Genomic DNA, 20,146 nt, shown 5'->3' with positions numbered 1-20,146 from the left:
CAATCCTATTTAATAATTAAAATATAATAAACCACCATATGCAATTCTATATTGCTTCATCCATATCTGATTATTTAAGACGCTTTGCACCTTTCACTATAGAGTACTATTTAAACATAAGCAGGGGTCTGTAATTGATAAGTGAGTTTATGTAAGCATCAACCTATTTTTGATATTGACTATACTTAAGGGCACTTTCCCCTGACCCTGGACCATACTTTTACTATAACTCAAAGGTGACACAGATGTTAAAATTGAATTATTACTGCAAGTACAGGGCTACATGTACGTTGTGTCGTCTGTTGGGTACTATGTGCAGGGCTGTGTCTACGTTGTCTATGCTGATGGTGCGTGTGCAGGGCTGTATGTACATTGTGCTGCACGTTGGATTCTGTGTATGTTGTGCTGTGTGCCCCAGCTACTGCATGGGTCAGATTGTGCTGTACTTTGTTTGAAATTAGACTCCGAGCTGATTTCAAAATGGTGTGAGTTCACGTGACCAATTCCAGCTATCCTCCCCATCCATCACTTCTGGATTAAAATGTTTTTCTAAACATGTTTCTGACCATGCTCCCCCACATTCCAATATTCCAAACTGGAGAGTTAGCTTAACTTGTAAAAACATGGATAAGCATTTTTTTTAGGAAAACAAAATTGTCTTTAATTTATGAACTCTTTGAATATTCCTGTAATATGAAACCAATTGCATTCCTTCGAAAATCTGCTTGTCTCGCGTGCATCCTGTTTCTCAGCTACTATAAGAATATTGAGGTGCAGTGCGCAGTGTGTTTTAATCAGCGTCTCTAGGGAGGCTGGGAGGAAGTGGACAGCCATGGTTTTTTAAAATGCTTTTGTTATGCAGACAGCTGGGCCATCCCACCCTTGCAAAGTGAGTTGGCTGGAGGATGTGATGTTTGTTGAAATGTTTACATTGATGCTGCATCTGCAGTTACATTATCCAGGAAGTATCTGTCAGAAGCATTAGTGCAAGAGGTCACGGTAGCCGTGAGATTTTGATTTGCGTCTGAGGAAATTGCTGCCAATTGGGAGGCTTTGCAAGGTCTTAAGATTTTCTGGGAGTGTCTTAACAGTTTCTTCAAGTGCTTGCAGCAGATGCATTAGTTTTACAGTAGCTTTTGCAGCAAAGTCCTCAAGTTTATTAGAGCTGCCAGTCAATGAACCCTTACACTAGCATGTTGTCTGGGAGCATAACCAGATTTTGTAAACAATGGGGGAAATTTATTCGTAATCTGAATGTCTTGGAGTGTGCAGGGGGGAAAAAGTGTCCTGTTTGAGCTTTCATGTAGAATACATTTCGAATAAAATCTAGTCGGGTTTCTTTGATCGTTCAAACTTGTTTGTCCTGGTGGAACGATAGATTAGATTAAGATAAATTAACTTTTTATATTGATGTTTCTACTTTTGAGTTTCAATCCACATAACCAGCTCCCATTCTGTGGAAATATATTTGTCCATTTTCTGTTCATCCTAAGAGTGTGCTTCCTCTCATTACACTGGGATAGGTAAAATTGGCTTATTCATAACACCAATCAATTTTTTTTTTAAAAAAAACTTGCTCCCCAAATGGCTCAGTGAGTAAATGCACCAGCTCTTTTGTTATAGTGAGGTTGAAGCGTACAGATCTGCAAAATACCAGGTTCTATTCCAGGTCTGTGCTGACTTAGCTGACCTCAGGTCGGGCATTAATTGTAGTGTTAGAGTAGCAACACTGGACTAGGTAAAGGGGAAGAAAATCTGGCTTTTGCTTCCAATTGCTATACAGGGACTCTTGATGGAAAGTGTGGACAGGGCAGAACTGGGTTTTTCTGTCAAGCCCTTAGGTTGAATAGCATGTCAGGTTGATGTGCAGTGCTTTTGGTGTTTCATGGAATTGCGTCTCAGGAGATGTCTGTACCTTCAGGAGAGGTAAGAAGAAAAATGTTTCCTTTAGGTAGCTAATTACCAGAGTACTCCTGATTAAAATAACTTGAAGCAGTGCAGCTTTAATGTGATTGTTGAAGGTGAAGGAAGTCCTCAGTTTGTGACTTTTAACCCTCCAATTTAAATGAGTTGACCTTCCAGAATTAAATCTGTTCTTAAATTTTAAAAAAAATGTGGTGGAACGTGTTTAATTTTGAAGTACTTTGTGGGTTTGCACAAGCTGAAAGCAAACTGGGCTTAGTGGATGAGGTGAGGGGAGGAGTGTTCTCTGTGAGAAAGATTGTTGTCTTCTGTCTGTTTTTTTTTCTCTCTCCCTTCTGTTCAACGATGTTTAAGACGTTAAAACCCAAATCCCAGAATTTTTAAAAATTGCAGGACTGCCAGTGAGTGCAGTGACTTACTCCGAAGCTGCTGCTTGTAAGTCTAGAAATGGAAGTGGTTGGCTCAGTCTCAAACTAATTGGTCCAAAAGCTTTATTTACTGTGTTTCACCATGAATCTTTTTAATGAAATGATGAGATGTAAATTCTGTAGTGGTGTTCTGTTCTCACCAACACAAAAGAACTACAGGTGCAAATGCATTCCAGCTTCATTAACTTCCACTCCCTTTTAATTTGCGTAATTTCATTTTCTCTCTTGCTCGTTGCTGTTAATTAGGGCATCCTCTAATCAGTACTATTTATCACAGTGGTACTCATGTTTGGTAAAGCTGCTTTGCAGAAATGCTAAATGGCTAATTAATGTCTGTTAATTAAGAAAATTGCTCGTGGTAACAAACTACATTGTCGCTGGCAGCAGCCTAGAGACTAACACTTGTTGAAAGCACAAACATGGCAGGTCTGCGACAGCTGTTACACTTCTTTAAAAAGATTCTTTTTTTTTGAGTGGCTCTACGGTTCTCTGAGCCGCCTGCAACTTGATGCACTGACGCTGTAACCCCCCTCCTCTGCTCTCTAACCTCTCGCAGGGACCCCCAGGTTCTCAGCCCTCGCCACATACACAGCCGCCTCCTCACAATCCTAACAACATGATGGGACCCCACAATCAGGTAATGAGCTGGTGCAATTGCTTGGGTTCTTTCATTCAAAAGGGGCAAGGGTTTCTACATTTTTTGACTAATGATTTGACTTTGCTTGCTGTTGTCTTATGTGCGAGACTCCTGATCAGGTTGTCCTCAGAAGTGAAACTTCCATTTAGGGTTCTTCTAAATTTAGATGGATTTCGTTTTGGCTTCTATCAGCCCACAGGTCACGTTTTTTTTTAAATCAGGTTTTCTTCCCCACTGCTCTTGTGCCCTCTCCTAAAGGCATGCTGGGGTATGGTTCTGAGGTGTTGGCTGCCCTCTGATGATGATGAGCTCACGTGGTTATTCTGATCCCTGGTGAATGTGAGGAGGTTGTTTGCCCCCATGCAGGGCATCGCAACCCAAGCCCAGTTCTGAGCCGCCATCCATACAGAATGCGCATACTCGTCCACAAGAGCCAACGGATAATAAACAGAAGCAGGAACCCGGCTAAATTTTGTTCTCCCCGCCTCACATTCTAACCTGCCCTACAGCCCCACCCTTCCACTACCCCCTCAAAATCACCCTTTTCAGTAGTACTTACTGACGCTTTGTCCTGGCTGAGCCAGGCTAATTTGGCACGGTTCATAATCTAAACCTTGGACTTCTTGGTCCACATGGTTCAATATGATCCCATAAGGTGCATTTATCCACTGAGCCATTGGGCAGGGTGAAACCCCTGTCTTAAACTTGTGTGTTAAGTCAGTTCGGCACAGCATCGTAGGAACATTTGCAAGTTCAGATAGAAAGTCCAATTACTTCTGTTTTTGTTTGGAGTCTTTGTAGGTTGATGGCCCGATGGTCAAAACCAAGTGATCCATGGGAGTTAGGAAGGTTCACTCCTGGGATAACCGGATTAGTCTTTCTATAATTTTTTCCTTCTCTGGTTGTAAATGCTTTTATATGTACTCAGCTTAGTGAGCAGATCACTGCCTTGATAACTGGGCTTGTGAACATTTTCATTTCTTTGCAACTGTGTTCCAAAAATGCGTGTGTTTGAAGTGTTGACCGCTTGGTGTATGTATATGTCTGTGTGTATATCTGTGTGTTCATATAAAATGTGCAATCCCTGTTAATAGCCTTCTTGCAGGATTGTTTTAACACATTACTCTGCAGTGCTAAGGAATGCAATCACACTGTTGCTATCAAATTCTTGATCACCGAGTTCCTCAGTCACAGCGTCCATTATATTGAGCTCATTGCCTGCAAAAAGTTGTGTATTTCTAACTCATGATGTGTTGAATCCTTTCAACACACGAGACAGATGAGAAAGCATTAGTACTCCTGATGACCTATAAGTGAATATGTATATAAATCCAAATTTATTGTGCTAAAAATCATACTTAATGTGTTAAACTACTGGTAGTTATGAATAAACATGGTCACTTTATTCCAGCAAGAAACCTGGATGACTTTTTTCATATTGATTTCTCTTGTTCCTGCCCCCTTAGCTCCCTTGCCCTTTGGCTGCTCCAATCTAGCCAGTAAGAGGTGCCCAAGAGAAGTCAACCATTCTTCACAAATTTCCCCTTCTCTTTCTGGCTATTTTTCCAAAAAGAGTATTTCACAAGAAAATTAGCATTTATTAGAATTATAAATCTTGGTGAAGTGTATGCTGAGGTTCACTTCTTGTGTAGATGCCTCAAATGTTTCTTCAGGGACCTCTGAATTCGTTTCTTTACCCTATGTTTTTTTAAAAAAGCTTCTTATTTCCAGCATTTGCAGTAGTTGTTTTTGTTCACATTTTACTGTAGCTTTATTTATTAAGAGGAAAATAGTGTCTGTGTAAATACGGATTTAGCAAATTAGTAAAATTGCTTTGATTCCAGTTTTAAGTTTGTAAAGTGAAGCAAGTTCTTTGTAACTGAACAGAGATTGAGTTACATTCGATCTGTTTCTCTTTGCAATTTTTGCAGAGCCGATTCTCTTCGTTTCTAAAGTGCAGCTTTGACAGCTTTGGCTTGTGAGGGGTGTCCTTGGCAGTGGACAGATTCCTTATTTTGCCAGAAACTAATGCACAAGCTTTTTTACTATTTCAGACACCACTGATGAGTGGGATATGTTGCTTAATTATACCAAGCAGTTTGCTACTGTGTGAATAAAGGTGGTTCAATATTCAAGCTACAAAGCCACCCCCGCCACCCCCCTATTTTGGGTGGGGGGTGTCAGGGAAATTGAGTTGCCGGGTCCGGTACCTAGTCTCTGTTTAACTTTCTTTGCTATGGTGCTGTTCATTGGGGCATTTGAAGGGAAATGTAAGTTTTTTTAAAGCATAGCATATTGTTTAAAAAGTGAGTTATGATTTTCCTCTTTATGTCACCTCATAGTCCTCATCATTTTGGTCCACATCCAGCGTTCGAGCATTGGCTCGGGCAAGTGATTTTACTGCCGGCAGGTGATATATCACTCAAAACTTCCAATTTTCATTTCCAGCAGGACCTTTTATGGAAAATTACAATACTTGGGTAGCAAATTGTGCTACCCACACAGCACAAAAGTGCAGGAATTCGGAGGATTTGATATAATATTGTATCACGCGGCACCAAAATCACTTGCTTTGGCTTTGGTAATTTTTTTTTAAAAAAAAACTGTATGAGTTTACAGGTTTTCCAGGACAGAATATTAAAGCTGTTAGAATTTCAGCTGATTGTAGATTTAACCAATTCTGTGTGATTGCAGCCTTTTATGTCACCGCGATACGCAGGAGGTCCAAGGCCCCCCATCAGAATGGGAAGCCAGGTACTGTAACCACTGTGCTTCTAACACTGCTACACTTAATGCTCCCATCCTGTAACAGTATTTAGTTAACTGGCTTGCCAAAGTTGTTTAATACTGAATGAGTGTTAGAAACGTAGGAAGAGGACTAGGCCATTCACCCCCCTCTAGCCTGATTCACCATTTAATGAGACCATGGCTGATCCATGTCCTAACTCCCATCCGCCTGCCTTGACTCTATATCCTTTTTACACCTTGCCTAACAAAAATCTGACCAGCTCAAGATTTTAAAAGGTGAATTGAGCTACCATCTAGCACCGGATGTGGGAGCGAGTTCCACGTTTTTACTGCTCTTTGTTACCACCCTTTGCATGAAGAAGTATTCTGCAGCTTCTCCCCGGAATGGCCTGGCTGACTTTCAGGTTATGTGTCCTTATCCTGGACTCTCCTCACCCGTGGAAAAGTTTCTCCCTATCTACCCTATCCATTTCTTCTAAGATCCTAAATACTTCAATCAAATTACCCCGTAACCTTATGTTTTCCAAGAAATGTGAGCCGAGACTTCTCCATTACTCTAACCCTTGGAGCTCTGGTAATGTTTTGGCGAAAATTGGCCGCACTCCTTCCAAGGCAACTATATCCTTTTTAAGGTGCATCGCCCAGTATTGTACACAGCACTTCAGATGTGGCCTAACCAGGGCTTTGTTTTGCTATAGAAAAGCTTCCTCCTGTTCATATTCTAATCCTCTAGTTTTAAAGGCTAACATTCCATTAACTTTTTTCTGATTATTGCCTTTGCCTGACAGCTGCATTTTAGAGATCTGTTTATGGATTCCTAAATCTCTTCGGAGTTCCACTGCTCTTAGCTTTTTATCATTTAAATAAAATTCAGATCTATCCTTTTTTTTTAGTTCAAAATGGTTTTCTGTATTACGTGTGACACATGTGACCCACGTTGTGCATGGTGTCATACCACCTGTGCAGTTTTGCTCAATGCACTTATGCAAATATTGTGCTGTAACCTCAGTTGGTTTGAATGTCAGATTTGTAAAGACATGGAGCTGCGCTCTCTGTGTGCTCGTGTAAAGTTTGGCATCAGTGTCGCTTGTTCCCTTCTGAATTTCAAACTCTGACACAAGCTGTCAAAGTAGTGATTTTATCTTTGGAATTATACTGACGAATATTGCTCACAGTAAAAATATGTTGAAATGTATAGCAGCCTATCTCTGCTGCAGTATAACCTGTGGGAATTCAAGCTGAAAGCCTGATTACAGAGCTGGCTCTCCTTAGTTATTTGCGTGGTGTATCCATCTTGTTAGGGCCTGACAATGCTAATGGGAGCACATTTGCTTTTACAATGTGCTCTGGATGCACAATTTATTTGTAAAAGGCCTTTGTGCCTAAACTGGGAATTAACGATTTGGGTGTCCAGGTACACCTTGGAATTCAAAGTCTGTGTATTGTTTGCAATGCCATTTGATTCCTTCAATTAAAGCACTGCTTTGTGGTGCCCAAGTGTCTGGATTATCACCCCCACCCCCCCCCCCATGTCCCCCGATTGCTCCCTAGGTGACTGTCAGGGAGGCATGTTTCTAGGAACATCAATGATCCTCTGGTACCTGTTCAAATGACCATTTTTCAATTGTTCGCTGAGACAGCAAGTACAGGCATTTCAACTGTGGTAGCATCACAGCTGAATCTGATCTTAACCTCCTCCACTGGCCTGCTGGATATGATGCTCAGGAGCGGGAAACCTCAACACTTTCAACATTAGCCCTGGTGGCAAATGTTGAGATATTTAGTATGCTATGTCTTTAATCAGTTAGCTTCCTCTTACCCCTCCTCCTCCGCCATATGCTGTTTCCCTCCCCTGCCCCTTCTTAAATGAAAGCCTCTTCCCGTAAAGAGGAAAAGTTTAATTTCACCAGTAACTGAAATCTGAAATTAAACTTACCCAGTTGGTTTTGAATGAGTTTAACATTGCGAAACTATTTCATATAACTGTGTCCACCGTTTCCTACAAGTAATTCTAGGCTGTAAAGATGTTGCTTTTCTCTCTCTCCCCATCATTCTTTCAACTTGGATTCTCCAAAATGTCAGTCAGCAGCTCCATTTCCAGAACATGAGTCCAGTCCTTGCGTTGTGTGCCTGCTCCCCACACCCGATGACCTTATGAAATGCTGCTTCCATTTCCCTGTGTCACAACAAACCTATTCATTATTCCTTTAGTGGATGTCAGCTGATTGCTAGAGTTTCATCTCCAGAGATCCCCACTCTCCTGAGAAGGATTAAATAACTTATGGTGCTGCATTTCAAGCCTTCTCTTTCCTTTCTTCATAGAATGAAATGGATTCCATCAGGGGCTTCTGCTCCTTAAAAGTATCCAAAGCTGCCAGAAGGGTTTGCTGTCAATTCATTTGTTACATTGGAACTACAGTGTTCACTGGCTTTACCTCCAGGAACACAGTCCTCATGAATATCTTATTTGAGGGCTATTCTGGAATGCTATAAACTGTTGCACTGTGGACGGTGGGATATAAAAATGGGATTACCTGAATGATGCACATCTTATTTCAATCAGGCCAGAGTAGGCAATTGCCAACCCATTCCAAGTCAGGTCGGATGTTGTCCAGGTTTAATTTTAATAGAACCTTATCCTTGTTTAGAAGATGGAGTAATCCACTTGGAGAGCAAGAAATGAAGAGGGACCAGTGTTGAATTTTAGTTCAGTCTACTATTTCATAACTACCTTGGCCATGAATAGAGTATAGAAACAGATTGAGCAGAAATTCTACTGAGAACCATAAGTGAAGTTGAGGTGAGCCATAAATGGCTCCAGACTCTTCCATGAGTATGTTAAGAAAATGACCTTGCTGTACTGCACTGCACTGCACCGCACCCAAGCGAGTGTGTTTCAGTGACTGATGTACACAGTTTAACTAACAAGGTAGTAGCGACAGAAGTGCTGACTGACCTTGAAGAGTTCAGTAGATATGGTGTTTTTATGGTGTGGTTGTGTGAAACTAACTGGTTAAGAAATTTTTAGTGGTTAACATGCAAGTCTGTCTTTGTTTTTGCCCTAAAAATTGGAGAAAATTCTAGTTGCGCAGCATAGGATATTTTTAAGCATTAACTACAAGGTGCACCCAGCCAGAATTGTTGCTGAGCTCATGATTCTGCAACAATGCACTATTTGTTATGCTGCCAAAATCATTGTTTTGACCACATTTTCTAATCGTCATCCAGTTTGATTTCTGATGGTTTGGAATCAAAATTTTTTTGGTGGGGGTGGGGAATTTCTTTGACTCTGGATTGGACACACATCTCCCATTAATCCCATAAATAGCTCATGTGTTAGCTTGATGATTAGAAAATATAATTTCTAAATAATATCTATGACCCTGGGCCATTTCTTATTTTTTTAAAACCAAGACCAAACTTTGTCCATTTTGCTATGAGCTTGTTTTCATTGGTGCGACCTCATCTAGTGGAACTAAACTATGACAAAATACAGAAAACAAATAAGCATAGATCTTCAGGTAGCTCAGTGCTGAGTCGAGCCCCGTAGACCAGGTAGCCTAGCCTATGCCCTTTATTGACCCCAGATCCTGGATGAGGCCAAATGGCTGTCCCTCTGTGCTATAAGCTTCTATGATTCCGGGAGGTAGGGAAAAAATCTGTAAGAATTCCTATGCCAAAATTACTCTCTAGTGAAATGCCTGTCAAGAGATTGGGGGAAGAACAGGATTGGGTTGGTTTGTGACTTCCCCAACAGTTCGAACAGCCAACTAACACTCCTTGGAGATGATTTGGGAAAGTTGGTGGAGAGTTGCAAGCACCTTCTGACTCCGTAGCCCGGAAAGAAAGCAGTGATTTCAGGAGAGGAGGGAAGAAACCTGATGCAGGGCGGGAGTCATTTAATTACTTTAGCATATGGTTAATTTACATTGTGACTTTATTATTCAATTTTCTATACAATAGTTATTGGTTTTTAAATTTCTGAGTTGCAGGAGTGTACTTGTAGAGAATTGTTGATAATCGGAAGCATATATATCCAGGAGTATTAAGTTGGGAGTAGGATGTTTTAGTGTCAATTTTCTCTTCACCTAGCTCCTTTCCATCACTCGCGCTCACTTCGCCCCCCTCCTCGTTTGCTTTTCCCTGTGTCCTTTCTCCCATCTCTCAATACACAAGCATTCGTGTATATCTCTGAGCTAGAGTAATGGCAGATGTTCTGAAATTGGATGCTGCATAGTAACGCTGTAATTGTTCTCAGCCCCCAGGTGGTGTTCCAGGTGCACAGCCATTGCTACCCAACACATTGGATCCCACACGACAGCAAGGTGAGACGTGTTCACAGCGCTACCGAGGTTTTAGAGATATTTCCGTGCTGTGTATGTAATAAGAGTTGTTTCTTCCTTCTGTAGGGCACCCTGGTATGGGTGGGCCAATGCAGAGAATGAATCCTCCTCCACGAGGCATGGGTCCGATGGGACAGCAGGTAGGCAGCACAGGGGCTGCATCTTTTCAGCTTCTGGTCTTTGAACCTTCTTGTATTGAAGCATTCTTATTTAATTTTGTGTCCAGCAGCTGGCATGACCGATTGGCCTCCTCCTCTTGCAATTTCCCCGTTTCCATGATGTATTTTGCGTTTTGAGCATTTAGATCATGTAGATCAGTAACATTGCTTAAACTGCAAACTGCAATTAGTTCACCTCTGAAGGTGAGGTGCAACAATTGTTCACAGTACCTCTGATCTAGGAAGAGAGAAAATAGCAGCCAGAATGAATATTTCCCTGTCAGCCTTGGCTCAGTTGATAGCACACTCGCTGGAGTCAGAAGGTCGTGGTTTCGACTCCCGTTCCAGAAAGTTGAGCACGTAATCTATGCTGACCTTTCAGTACCGGACTGAGGAAGTGCTACATTGTGGAAGGTGCTATTTTTAATGAGATGTTAAACTGTAGCTCCATCTGCCCCCTCAGGTGGACTTAAAGTTGCTGTGACACTTTAGAGCTGGAGAGTTCTCTTGGCAAATATTTATCCCTCAGCTAATGTCACCAAAGCAGACTATCCGATTGGCCGACTGTCTTCCTTTGCCTTAGGTTCCATAAAATTCAGTGTCCAAACCCCAACGCACTGACTCCGTGGGAATTGCCCGGGCAGTTTGAACTTCCAATGGGCAATTGCCCTGTTCCCTCTGGAAAAAGTCTACAACTCTGAGTTAGAGTTGGAGACTTCGGACCATTCCAACATACTTACCTGGATGGTTACCCAGGAAATGTTAGACAGAAAAGCCCTAGTCTAACTCTTGGGTAACTATATAACTGGCACCCCTGACTACTTTCCCCCACCCCACAAATCATCCTGAGTAGCCCCCACTGCCCTGACCCAGCCCAACTAGCCCTTAACACCCGATTCTTCTCCCACCATGAACCCCCACACTCCCTGCAACCTGACCTGCCTAATGCCTAGCCCCCATATCACCCGACCTCCCCCCACCCCGGACCCCCGCCCACACACACACACAACCCAACCCGACTAGACCCGGACCCACCTTTCCCAGCTGCTCCCCTGTCCACCTACACATTCACCCGTTCACTAATACGCTGAAAAAGCTGTTTTAAATGTCCCAGTGCTTTTCAGTGCAATCGTGAACACTTAACCACAAACACTCTCCCCTGGGTTGGTGTTTGGTTCCTCTCCCTACTCTTTAAAGTGCCTTGGAACATTTATTTTCAAGAGTGATATATGGTGCAAGTTGTTGTGCAGAAGTGATAGTTATAAACTGTTAAATCTTGCTAGTTCTCAGGATTTTTAATTATGAAAATACCAGTTAAGTGCCTGAATGAAAGGAATGATGTATTATGGCAGTACAACGCCTTTTAATATTTGGGTGGTAACTGAACATTTGGTAGAAATTACATATTTAGAATATACAATGTTGCATTGTTAATCGACATGCGTAGCATCAAAGCTAGTTGATTTTTTTTTTACACCAAGTTACCCTTTCAGACCTGATCAGGTGTTATAACCCAGAAGAGGCAAGTCACTTAGCAAATGGGAATAAAGGAAAATGACTGCGCTGGTTGTGAATTTATGGGGGTGTATGATTGAGCTGAATCTCCACTGCTGCTGAGGTCTGAGATGGTGGGGGTGAGTGAGATGATGAAAACAAAAGTCTCCATAGGATTGCAAACTCCAGTTGAGTTTGAACTTGCCCAAAAAAGGCAAGAGCATGAACTTGTTGATTTCAACTGGGACTAATTTCTTTTTAGCACAGCTCTTGGGACCTGCATTAAAAAACTTAGTAATTAATGTTCTGTTTTTCTTCCCTTCCGTCCCCTTCTCTGCTTTTCTTCTCGTTATGGTAGTCTGATCCTTGGTTATCGTTGCAGAACTACGGCGGTTCAATGAGACCTCCACCCAATTCAATAGGTCCAGGCATGGCTGGAATGAACATGTAAGTCTCTTACCTGTGTTCAGACAAGTCATTGTCAAAAGTGGGGAAAGTCAGTTTTAAACTTTTAATAACATTGATGATCACTTTGCAAGATATAACCATTTCCTTTGCTGGATTCTGTTGCATGTTTTTAGGTGTTAAGTGAGGAAAATTGAAGTGTGTTTTTGACATTTTTGAAGAGTTTGCGACTTTAATGCCATGGGTAAATTTAGTTGTAGCAGAATTTTAATTTGTGGCAAAGACGGCGAAAGATTTAGTGAAAACAACTCTGACTTAGTGCTGCAGGAATGGACTGGGTGAGTTAATGCATTGAGAAAATAAATGCTTTTAATATCTTTTTGTTGCAGGGGCCCAGGAGCTGGACGACCATGGCCTAATCCTTCCAATGCTAACTCAGTAAGTAGTGCTGTATTACGTAGTATTTACAACACAAATAGACCATTTGTCCCAACAGTGTTTATGCTCCACATGAGCCTCCCCCGACCCTTCCCTAATCCCACTAGCATATCCTTTTATTCCTCATTTGTTTATATAGCTTCCCCTAAATGAACCTATGCGATTTGTCTTGACTACTCCCTGTGGTAGCGAGTTCCACATTCTAACCACTGAGCAAAAAAAAAGTTACTCCTGAATTCTCTTTTGGGTTTATTAGTGACTATTTTATATTTATGGCCCTTAGTTCTGGTCTCCTCTGCAAGTGGAATCATTTTCTCTGTTTGTCCAATCAAATCCTTTCATAATCTTAAATACGTCTTGTCAGTTCACCCACAGGAATGTGTTTTGTTTCTATTTATTGTCATCTCATATAGGGTGCCCTTTTTCCTTGTTGCATATATTCTATGTTTAATTACCATTATAATATAGTAAGGTGTTCTTTATTAGCATAGTTAAAAAAATTAATGAAAACTTGTAGCTACATGCTTTATGAAACAATTGCTTGTGTATTGATTGTACATTTTCCTTCTAATGCATGCCACTCTTTATGACTTAATTAGATGGTGAAATTCACTTTTTTTTTCAATGGCCGTCAACTTTAATAATGCATTCGGTAGAAAAGCAGTTAATTTTGATTACTAATCTTTAGGGAATTTTTTTAATATTGATTCAGGATGTATACAAACAAAATGTCACCTGCATCTGCCTATTACGATGAGCTCTTCATTTATTAGTTTCCGTGCACCATGAATATGTTTGGCAGTCCAACAAGAAAGTACAGGTTACTTATCCAATTGGTCGGTAATCGTTCTGTACTGTAAGGCCTTTCTCATTCTGCTTAGAGTTTCTGGATGAGGCATATCATTACCCTGTTACTTCCCTTGTTTCCATTGTCAACTCCATTCTCATCACTTCAAATAGCAAGAGAAAGCTTTTCTCATATTCTTACCAACTCGTTCTTTCAGTTTTTGTCACGTTTTGTGTTCCATCTCATGTATTTTTGCTGCTTTTGATTTTAATGCTAATTCCTTCCACTGATTACAAACGGTGAATCCTGTGGATTCCTTCCATATTTGGAAGGTAGGCTGAAACAGTTCGTGATTTTTCATGTCCTGATAAAATCCAAAAAAGCCGAACTGGCAATGTCTTGATGGTTCATGAAATGCAACTCAAGAGTTATTTTGCCTCGGCCTTTCCTTTACCTGGGATTCTTGATAAATTCACAGTTCCATGTGACTCTGGGTCCTAAATTATAACACCCCTAGCTGTGGAATATTTAAAGTTGGGATTCAGTGCTTCGTTTACTATTGGGCAGCAGGCTTATTACACATTACCATACAGCAAATAGAATGGCCCTATTAAAACAGAATTATTGACCTTGTAGTTTTATTCCCTCTTTTTGTGGGAGGTGGTAGGCAACTCTTTTACATAGAATTTATAGGACAGAAGCAGAACTGATCTATATTAATGTTTATGCTTCCCCCTGAGCCTACTCCCATTCTACTTCATCTAACCCTATTTGCGCAATGTTTTGTGTTTACTTAGCTTCCATTTAAATGCATGTAAACAATTCATCTCAACTACTCCACATGCTAGCACGTTCCACAATCTAACCATGCTCTGGGTAAAGATGTTCCTCCTGAATTTTTTCTTGGATTTATAAGTGACTGTCTTATATTTATAGCTCTAGTTTTGTACACCCCCATTAGTGGAAACATCAGTTCCACGTCTACCATATTGAACTCCTTTTATAGTTTTACAAACCTCAATTAGGTCTCCCCTCAGCCTTCCCTTGTCTAAAGAGACCCCCAATTCCCCAGCTGCTTCATTTTTTGCTGATAGCAGAACTGAGAGGCAATAACTACCTACAGTGTTATGAATGAAATCGACGGTTCACTTTGGGGTGGGGGGTGTGATTTTCAAGCACAAGTTGAACATGTTGGATTTCAGTGAGAGGCTGTCAACACAATTTTTCAAATTCTGCCTTAAAACATCAAAGTCCTCAACCATTTAGGATCTGCTCAAATATCTGTGCTACCACTAACGTACCAGTGAAAGGAAATTGGAGTTAACAAATTGACACAGTACATCGGTGCATTCTATTCAGGGACTGATGAGACTCCCGAGCTGTAAAGTTGGTTCAAAAAGGTCAGAGAGCAGCTGCTGTCTTGGTGATGGCTATTAATCCTAGAAAACATTTATTGCGGTGCGTGCAATTCAGACAGTGCACAGTGGAGAGCCATTCGATATGGACATACCAAGGACATTTGCAACCAAGTTTCAATACATGCAACCATTCAACCACTATGACATGTTTGTGGCTTCAGGATCACTACATGAGTTGCTTTTTTTTTTTCACTTTCCTCTGAAAATTGTCTCTGCTGGGATATAGTCCTATGGACAACTTTACCAGCTGGCCTATTATTCACCATGTAGGCCTCAGCAGAGAGTGCCAGCAGTCTGTTGACCACCAGGGACCATCAGACTAGCTTGAGTCTTGTATTCTCCTTGTCTGATGTCCACAAAAGTGTACTTTCTGCTAGAGGTCACTGGGCAGCGATGCAAGGGAGCATTAGTTGCAGTTTCCTGCCCCTACATCATGGTAGCTGAGGCAGATTGTAATATTCCCACTGCTGCCCTGGTGGGAGACTGATAACTCAGCAAAGACAAGGGGTTCTATCTGTGTGCCTTAGCTTTCAATTATTATAAACCAAACTTAACGTCCCAGAGCTGTGATATTCAGAACAAGTAGCTCAAAGCTACCTGCTATAAAAAGAAGTAATGTTTATAATTTCCCATGTAAGCACACTATTAATCATTTTGTTTGATAGATCATTCAAAGCCGTGCGACCCATATGTAAAGCGTGAACCAAGAAAGCTTCCTGTGCATAATGTGTAGTAGTTCGTGGGTAGAATTTTCAGCTCTGGGTGCGGGTGCGCGCCCGACACACTCGAACGTGAAATAGCACATGATGATGATGCCAGGCGAGCGTCCCGGTGTCATTGTGCGCTCGCGTGATATTTCGGTCGGTGGGCGTGTGCGAGAGTCGGCAGCATGCCCACCGGCAATTAAGGAGCCTATTAAGGCCATTAAAGTAACATTTAACAGGGACCTTTTGCTGCCTGTCCAACCTTCCGGTTGGCAGGCAGGCGAATCGGCCAGGTGGCCTTTCCGTTTTTCAGGAAACCTCACCCAAGGGCGGGATGAGGTTTCGTAATTAAATTTTTTTTGAAAGCCCATTGCGCAGAATTTTTAAAACGTCCCTGCACAGGTGACTCATTCCGATGCGTGGACATTATTTCCAGATTTTAAATTCTGTCTTTATTGATTTTAAATTCGTCAGCCCTCTGCCCTTCAGGGAGCTTTCCTTAGCGCTTGTCCTCTTCCCAGCTCCACCCTGGCAGTGCTGAGCCTTTCAGCGCACCTTTCACACTGGCTGGCTGGCTGGCTGGCTGTTAATTGGCCAGCCAGCGTGAAATCGCGGCCAGTGGCTGATTGCAGGTGGCAGCCCGTTCCTCAGCTATTCCTGGGCCCACCGATCGTGGCCGCCTGCCCACCCAAATATTCTACCCCATGTGATTAAGTAGTTTAGTGTAAAACATTGTGAAAGAAAAAAAAAAATCTGTGTTTTTATGATCAATAGTGTGCCTGGGAGGTTATAAACATTCTTCCTTTCTATAACGTATGTCTATCAGCTACGTGTTCTGAATATCCCAACTCTAGCACATTAAGTTTGGTTCATTTAATGTATGATGACAATTAGAAGAACTGATTTTCTTTTTCCTTAAGCTATCCTGTGATTGTCATCTACCTGCAAGATGAGTTGAATATGTGCCTTTATGACTCATCAGTCTCTGTGGTGATAATTCCTGTAAATAATAATAGTAGACAAAAGCAGTTATCCTGATAATGGCTGAGCGAGTGCGTAACTTTGGCAGTATTAAGCAAAACACAGTAGAAGGTGTAGTCCATGGCCCCCTGCTCAATTAGTTTGCGCCAATTAGAGTGACAGTGAAGATGCTACAATTGTCCGTCAATTCACTTGAATCAGAAACTTGAGGTCAAGTCCCACTCAACCTGAGCAAGAATCTTGGCTGGCTCGCCAGTGCAGTGCTCCTGCAATACAGCAATTGAGTATTAATAATACTTGAAATAAAAGTGTGAACTTGAATCACTGCAGTGTACCCCACTGCAGTACAGTGGGAGCACTGAACTGTTGGAAGTGCTCTCTTTCAGTTGAGACCATTAAACGAAGGTCCTGTTTTGCCCTTTCAGATTGGCTTAAAAGATCCTATGACACTGTTTCAACACTAGTCCTGACCAATATTTATCCCTCAATCTTGCATTAGTTAGTTACGTTACAGTACAGTGACAACACTCCAAAAGTTGTCTGTAAAGTACTTTGGAATGTCATCACACGTTATATAAATTTTAGTATTTTTTGGTGCCCATGAACTTGGGAGAGGGGAAATAAAACAGAATTTTATCAATCTGATAATCACTACCTAAAAAAATCAGTTTACTAATGGGTGGCAGGATTGAGATTGTCTCAAGTCCTCCTCATTTAAATATTTTCCCAATACTTGTGCCAGCTTAAATGTGAACAATGTCCATTTGGGTAAGTCTTCTGGAGAAATGGGAAGAAAAACAAGGCAAAAAAACAAGAAATGGACACTTAAGAAAAGTATATTCCCCTCTTTTCATGACGTAGATCTTAACTGTCTATCAGTTTAGATTTTGAAGCAAACTATTGCAATTCTGTGTGCAAGGCTTCACCCAAACCATAATTCATAATACTTGAGTAGAGTTTGAGACTGGCTTCACTAATGTTTGGTAAATTTGATTTTAAATCTCTCAAATGTGATGTTTTCACTTACAGATTCCATATTCCTCATCATCTCCTGGTACATATGGGGTATGTATTTGCATTTGAGCATGTTTTGCACAGTACTAATGCTTGTAGATGAAGAAAAATTCTAAGACTGCTGAAGATGATCTGAAATGATTGTGGGAAATTTCAAACTGGAATGTCTGTTTTAGTGTAAACCCCATCCCTTTAAGATGTCACAGAGGCAAGGATAGGTGGTAAAAAGGTTCTCTGTAAGACCTGGGTACTGAGTGCAATGATCAAATTGATAAAGCTAGAAACAAATGGTGTACTTCTGCCCCCAGGCAAAGAGTGTTTTTTGGGGATAGTTTTAGCATCAGCGCCTCATTTGACACTTATGGTTTAATGCACTAGAATGTACTCAACTGCAAATTTTGAAAGTTGAAAATCTTTTTATTTTGGGAGAAGCTGTCACAATGAAACATTGCTGTTCTTCAGTTAAGCTTCAAATATGCAATTTACATTTTTTTTTAAAAACTCCCCATAATTTTTGAATTGACCAAAACAGCATTTAATATTTTGCTAACTTGGTGAGTGATTTGTGCAAAATGCTGAACTTGGAATATATTTGGCATTGACTTCCACAGACAGTGAGGCTGCAAAGGTTAAAAAAAAATCTTCCCTGATGGAAAGAGACCATGAAGGTAAAACAACTAAGCAAAGGGTGATATTTCAACCATATTTTTGATTGTCAATTAAAGACCGCCTGTGACCAGGAACTAGGGTTGGTTACAGTCTAGAGGCAGACAAATTTGACCTGACATTTGGAATGATCCCCTGTTACCTTTGGACCCTCAAAAATCACTTTATGCTCAGTAGACTGTTTTCTAGTGTTGCATTGAGAATATTTAGCAATGCATCAAGGCCCCAGATCAGTATGCTTAAAGCAGCATAACCTAGTGCAGACTGTAATAATTCAATCGTGAGGCTGATTTGTGTGTTTTGTTCATAGGGGCCCCCTGGTGGTGGAGGTCCTCCAGGGACACCGATAATGCCAAGTCCAGCAGGTACACCTTTACCCATGAGTCTTTCGATACTGCTGTTAAAATCTTAAACACATGCTAATCTTAACTACTTGTGAAGATTTCACATGAAAACGCGTGTGTCAGGTACCACATTTTAACCTGACGAATGTCCTGTCAGTAATTATATTCGAAAAAATCAAAGCCTTGCCTTCCTTCCCCCGTGTCCCCTCCCCCTCCCCGCCGTATTTTTTTCTTCAAACAGCATGTGCTGATTACATAGAAACTAGGAGCAGGAGTAGGCCATTTGGCCCTTTAAGCCTGCTCCGCCATTCATTATGATCATGGCTGATCATCCAACTCAATAGCCTGCTCCCGCTTTCTCCCCACACTCTTTGATCCCTTTCGCCCCCCAGAGCTATATCTAACTTCCTCTTGAAAACTTACAATGTTTTGGCCTCAATTACTTTCTGTGGTAGCGAATTCCACAGACTCACCACTCTCTGGGTGAAGAAATTTCTCCTCCTCTCAGTCCTAAATGGTCTACCCCGTATCCTCAGACTGTGACCTCTGGTTCTGGACTCCCCCACCATTGGGAACATCCTTCCTGTATCTACCCTGTCTAGTCCTGTTAGAATTTTATAGGTTTCTGTGAGATCCCCCCTCATTCTTCTGAACTCCAGCGAATATAATTCTAACCGACTCAATCTCTCCTCATATGTCAGTCCTGGCATCCCAGGAATCAGTCTGGTAAAGCTTCGCTGCACTCCCTCTATAGCAAGAACATACTTCCTCAGATAAGGAGACCAAAACTGCACACAATATTCCAGGTGTGGTCTCACTAAAGCCCTGTATAATTGCAGCAAGACATCCCTGCTCCTGTACTCTAATCCTCTGGCTATGGGGGCCAACATACCATTTGCCTTCTTTACCGCCTGCTGCACCTGCATGCTTACCTTCAGCGACTGGTGTACGAGGACACTCAGGTCTCGTTGCACATTCCCCTCTCTCAATTTATAGCCATTCAGATAATAATCTGCCTTCCTGTTTTTGCTACCAAAGTGGATAACCTCACATTTATCCACATTATACTGCATCTGCCATGCATTTTCCCAATCACTCAGCTTGTCCAAATCACACTGAAGCATCTCTGCATCCTTCTCACAGCTCACCCCCCCACTCAGCTTTGTGTCATCTGCAAATTTGGAGATATTACATTTAGTTCCCTCATCTAAATCATTAATATATATTGTGAATAGCTGGGGTCCCGGCACCGATCCCTGCAGTACCCCACTAGTCACTGCCTGCCGTTTGGAAAAAGACCTGTTTATTCCTACTCTTTTTGTTTCCTGTCTGCCAACCAGTTTTCTATCCATCTCGATACACTACCCCCAATCCCATGTGCTTTAATTTTACACGCCAATCTCTTACGTGGGACTTTGTCGAAAGCCTTCTGAAAGTCCAAATAAACCACATCCACTGGCTCCCTCTCATCAACTCTACTAGTTACATTCTCGAAAAATTCCAGTAGATTTGTCAAGCATGATTTCCCTTTCGTAAATCCATGCTGACTCTGTCCGATTCTGCCACTGTTTTCCAAGTGCTCAGCTATTAAATCTTTTATAATGGACTCTAGAATTTTCCCCATTACTGACGTTAGGCCAACTGGTCTATAATTCCCT

The 20,146-nt window shown here is 41.5% G+C and overlaps 1 protein-coding gene across 12 annotated transcripts in view; it reads left to right on the top strand.

Moving 5' to 3' along the window:
* The window catches only part of ssbp3a (single stranded DNA binding protein 3a), a 155,482-nt gene that overhangs the window by 120,672 nt on the left and 14,664 nt on the right, over positions 1 to 20,146 (top strand). For 2 of the 12 annotated variants that reach the window (XM_078561641.1, XM_078561643.1), the window contains exons 6-13: positions 2,908 to 2,988; positions 5,683 to 5,742; positions 9,995 to 10,061; positions 10,146 to 10,219; positions 12,090 to 12,178; positions 12,526 to 12,574; positions 17,494 to 17,529; positions 18,455 to 18,509. In XM_078561641.1, coding sequence (XP_078417767.1) covers positions 2,908 to 2,988; positions 5,683 to 5,742; positions 9,995 to 10,061; positions 10,146 to 10,219; positions 12,090 to 12,178; positions 12,526 to 12,574; positions 17,494 to 17,529; positions 18,455 to 18,509 — 511 coding nt within the window. The remainder of the gene's footprint in view (positions 1 to 2,907; positions 2,989 to 5,682; positions 5,743 to 9,994; positions 10,062 to 10,145; positions 10,220 to 12,089; positions 12,179 to 12,525; positions 12,575 to 17,493; positions 17,530 to 18,454; positions 18,510 to 20,146) is intronic. The other 10 variants (XM_078561642.1, XM_078561645.1, XM_078561646.1 and 7 more) reach the window with 5 other exon arrangements.

This window comes from Cetorhinus maximus, chromosome 17 (assembly GCF_964194155.1).
Source record: "Cetorhinus maximus chromosome 17, sCetMax3.hap1.1, whole genome shotgun sequence".
NCBI lineage: Eukaryota > Metazoa > Chordata > Chondrichthyes > Lamniformes > Cetorhinidae > Cetorhinus > Cetorhinus maximus.
Note: the sequence above shows the minus strand (reverse complement) of the source record. Positions and strands in the feature narration are given on the sequence as shown.